Source organism: Asparagus officinalis, chromosome 6, assembly GCF_001876935.1.
Source record: "Asparagus officinalis chromosome 6, Aspof.V1, whole genome shotgun sequence".
Lineage (NCBI taxonomy): Eukaryota > Viridiplantae > Streptophyta > Magnoliopsida > Asparagales > Asparagaceae > Asparagus > Asparagus officinalis.
This window is the reverse complement of record NC_033799.1, coordinates 220174-223161: the sequence shown is the minus strand read 5'-3', so window position 1 is coordinate 223161 and position 2988 is coordinate 220174. Positions and strand designations below refer to the sequence as shown.

Sequence of the window (2988 nt, the reverse complement as noted above, 5' to 3'; positions counted from 1 at the left end):
AATCAATGCCAGTGACTAGAATATTTCCCGCTGATTTGTCTATGGAAGAAGGTAATGGGGAGAAGGAGACAAGGAAGAAGCTTAACATGCAGCTCCTTCGCCACTGGAAAGAGCTCTCCTTATCACAAAGAAATCTTTTCCTTACTTCATGCTCATAGCCCTCGAAGCTGGCAGGCCACTGAGAGCCCTCACGCTGCTTCTTATCTCCTCGATCCTATGGCTTCAAGCCATGATATTTGTGTCCACTGTGGGCCTTAGGGTGGCGGATGAAAAGGCAGTCTCGAGGTACAACTCTTCCCATGTTCTTTCTCAAGGATTCTCGAGAGAGCACACGGAGGGTATTATCGAGGTATGGAAGGAAGAAATATGCGCTGACATGTATTCCTAGGATCATGGTGGAGCCTTTTCTAAAAGACCATTTGGGTGTGGGCCATGTCATCTGCACAAAGCTAAGGGCAAGAGGTGGATACTCTATGGGCTTTGTGACCTGCAGGCTGGGAATCATGGTAGGTATGTTAGGTTTGAAAGCATCAAGAGTCATCATGCTAATGTCAACGAGGGATGGTATCAATCATGAGGAGGAGAAGGAGATTGACGTTTGGTGAGGAGATGAGCTCAAAGATCATCCATTCATATTATTGTCAATGGTATGTATCATATAGTTCGTAATACTTGAGGAAAATGCCGTGCTGTCCTACAAAACATTCAACTTTTAGAAGCTTAGTCATTCCCATTTATCATTCAATTCTTTAGTTTGCTGTAGTTTGTGCAACACTTTGTGTTATTCTGCATTATACTGTTATCTCTCGGCTTAAAATACATCACTGTACAGCTTTGAATATCTGTTATTTATTTTATTGAGGAGCAATTTCAATTCCAATTCGCCATGTGTTGAATTGTTGATTATTAATGATGAACTTCTAGCAACCGCACCTATTAGACAAGAGGAGGGGAAGCTGTCAGCATTGCCAAGAATGGAATATCCTGAGCCGTTAAATCTTCCACGACGGTCGCTTACTGGTCAGGCCTACTCCATTGAATAGCCTGGCAATTGGGTTATGGGCACCAATGGGCATCCTCCTCAGCACCTGCAGAATTCTTGTGGCCAAAAGCAGAGGTCATAATAGCCATGGCAGCGTTGTGTACGTGTGTAATCATCGGACACTAGTCGACCAGGTTTTCATATCAGCAGCAGTGCAGAGAAGGGTGAGTGCAGTGACATACAGCCTGAGCAGGCTGTCGGAGCTGATATCTCCAATATCGACTGTTTAGATTAACAAGGGACAGAAGCAAGGATGAAGCAACCATGCCGTGGATGCTCAAGAAACATGGGGATTTGGTGGTGTGTCCGGAGGGGGACAAACATGCAGGGAGCGTTACCTGCTTAGGATCAGTCCGTTGTTTGCAGAGATAGCAGCAGCAGTGGCAGAAGAAGAAGAAGGAGAATAGTATTAGCATCGTGTCAGTTGCTGTGATGGCAGAGGGGAGCATGTTCCACGGGACAAAGGTAAGGGGTTACAGGTGATTGGATTCCTTCTCCTTCCTTACGAATCCCATCCCTTTTTACCATTTGCAATTCCTTCAACACATCAATCCCAACAACGTCAATAGAGGTGCTGATGGTTACAAATTCAAGATTGAGAATCAAGTTCAGGTGTCGATTGGATGGTGTTGGGATTCAAGTGCACCAAATTGGATGGTGTTGGGATTCAAGTGCACCAATCGCACCAGGAAGGACAAGTATCAAATGCTTGCCAGAAATGATGGCTCCGACTCCAGGCCCTAGAAGATTATTCCCCCACCACTATTGGGAGAATATAAAGTTGAAGCAATTTTATAGTGGGAGAATATAAAGTTGAAGCAATTTTATAGCCAGACACGTTACCATAACAGTACAATACTGCTGCTGCTCGTTTCTGTCCTCTTTCTCTGTCAATGCTCTGTGAACCAAGCAATTATTAGACGGACCGTGTGTTACGCACTTAACATAGTACATGTTTCATGTGGGTTTATGTGGTTGATATTTATGTGTGTTAATGTAATTTAAATTTAAAAAAAAAAATTGTGGAATTCTCTAACGAGCATTCATCCTCTTGCAAAATGGAAGTGCGGTTTTCAATCAAATCTCTGTCTTTGTTTGATTACCAGAAACATCTTGTTCGACATTACTCAACTTCCACCACTCTACTCTTTGAATGGACTTGCATGAGTCCCGCAAGCTAAAACGAAGCCAAATTCTATGTGCCGTACAAGAAATTGGAGTTGATTTGCCAAATAATCATGACTTTGCTTTTACATGTGCTGGTGAACCATCAGTAAAAGCTAAAACGTATATAGTTTCTCTCAAAACTACAGGGGAGAGGGAGATGAACAGAAAGCAGCTGCTCAGCTATGTATTATATACATCAGGAATCGACATCAAACAAAGGAACCCCCTCCCCTCCCCCATCACCACAAAAACCAATTGCTGAGGTGATGGGAGTATGGGGTGATATGATGGCGACCTGTCTCTGCAAAAATCATCAGCCATCAAAGGAAAATAATCAGCATAGAGCAACGATGAAGCTTCTGACACCATCACCAAAAATGCTTGCTTAGGAACTCCAAACCTATCTAGCAGTCATCCGCCCATCTCAAAGTCCAGCTTCTGCTAGGGCAGCAGTAACTGAATCAGATGCTTCTTCAAGCGTCCGTTGTTTTTTCACCACATTGAAGGCCTCAACGACGTCCCCAACTTCCCAATCCATGAAGTCATCCACACCAATACCACATTCTAGGCCAGCACCAACCTATGAAAATAAAGACAAATGTAAAGAACATTAAGGTAACAAAAAAAATGAGTTTAAATTCCAAATTAGGATGGAAATGGAGCTCAACTGAAAGATGTTACTATATATTATATATAAACAAATTTGCAGGAGAGCATATTTTCCTTCCGAATGTCATTTGAGTTGCTGAAGGGTCCTACATGCTACAATAAATTTAGAG

At 42.8% G+C, this 2988-nt stretch overlaps 1 protein-coding gene and 1 pseudogene across 1 annotated transcript in view; one reads left to right on the top strand and one right to left on the bottom strand.

Moving 5' to 3' along the window:
• Nucleotides 267-2027, top strand: LOC109844643 (annotated as a pseudogene).
• Nucleotides 2197-2988, bottom strand: part of LOC109845281 (translation initiation factor IF-2, chloroplastic-like) — a 7011-nt gene continuing 6219 nt past the window's right edge. The window contains 1 exon segment of the mRNA XM_020414515.1: nt 2197-2789. Coding sequence (XP_020270104.1) covers nt 2634-2789 — 156 coding nt within the window. The 3' untranslated portion in view covers nt 2197-2633.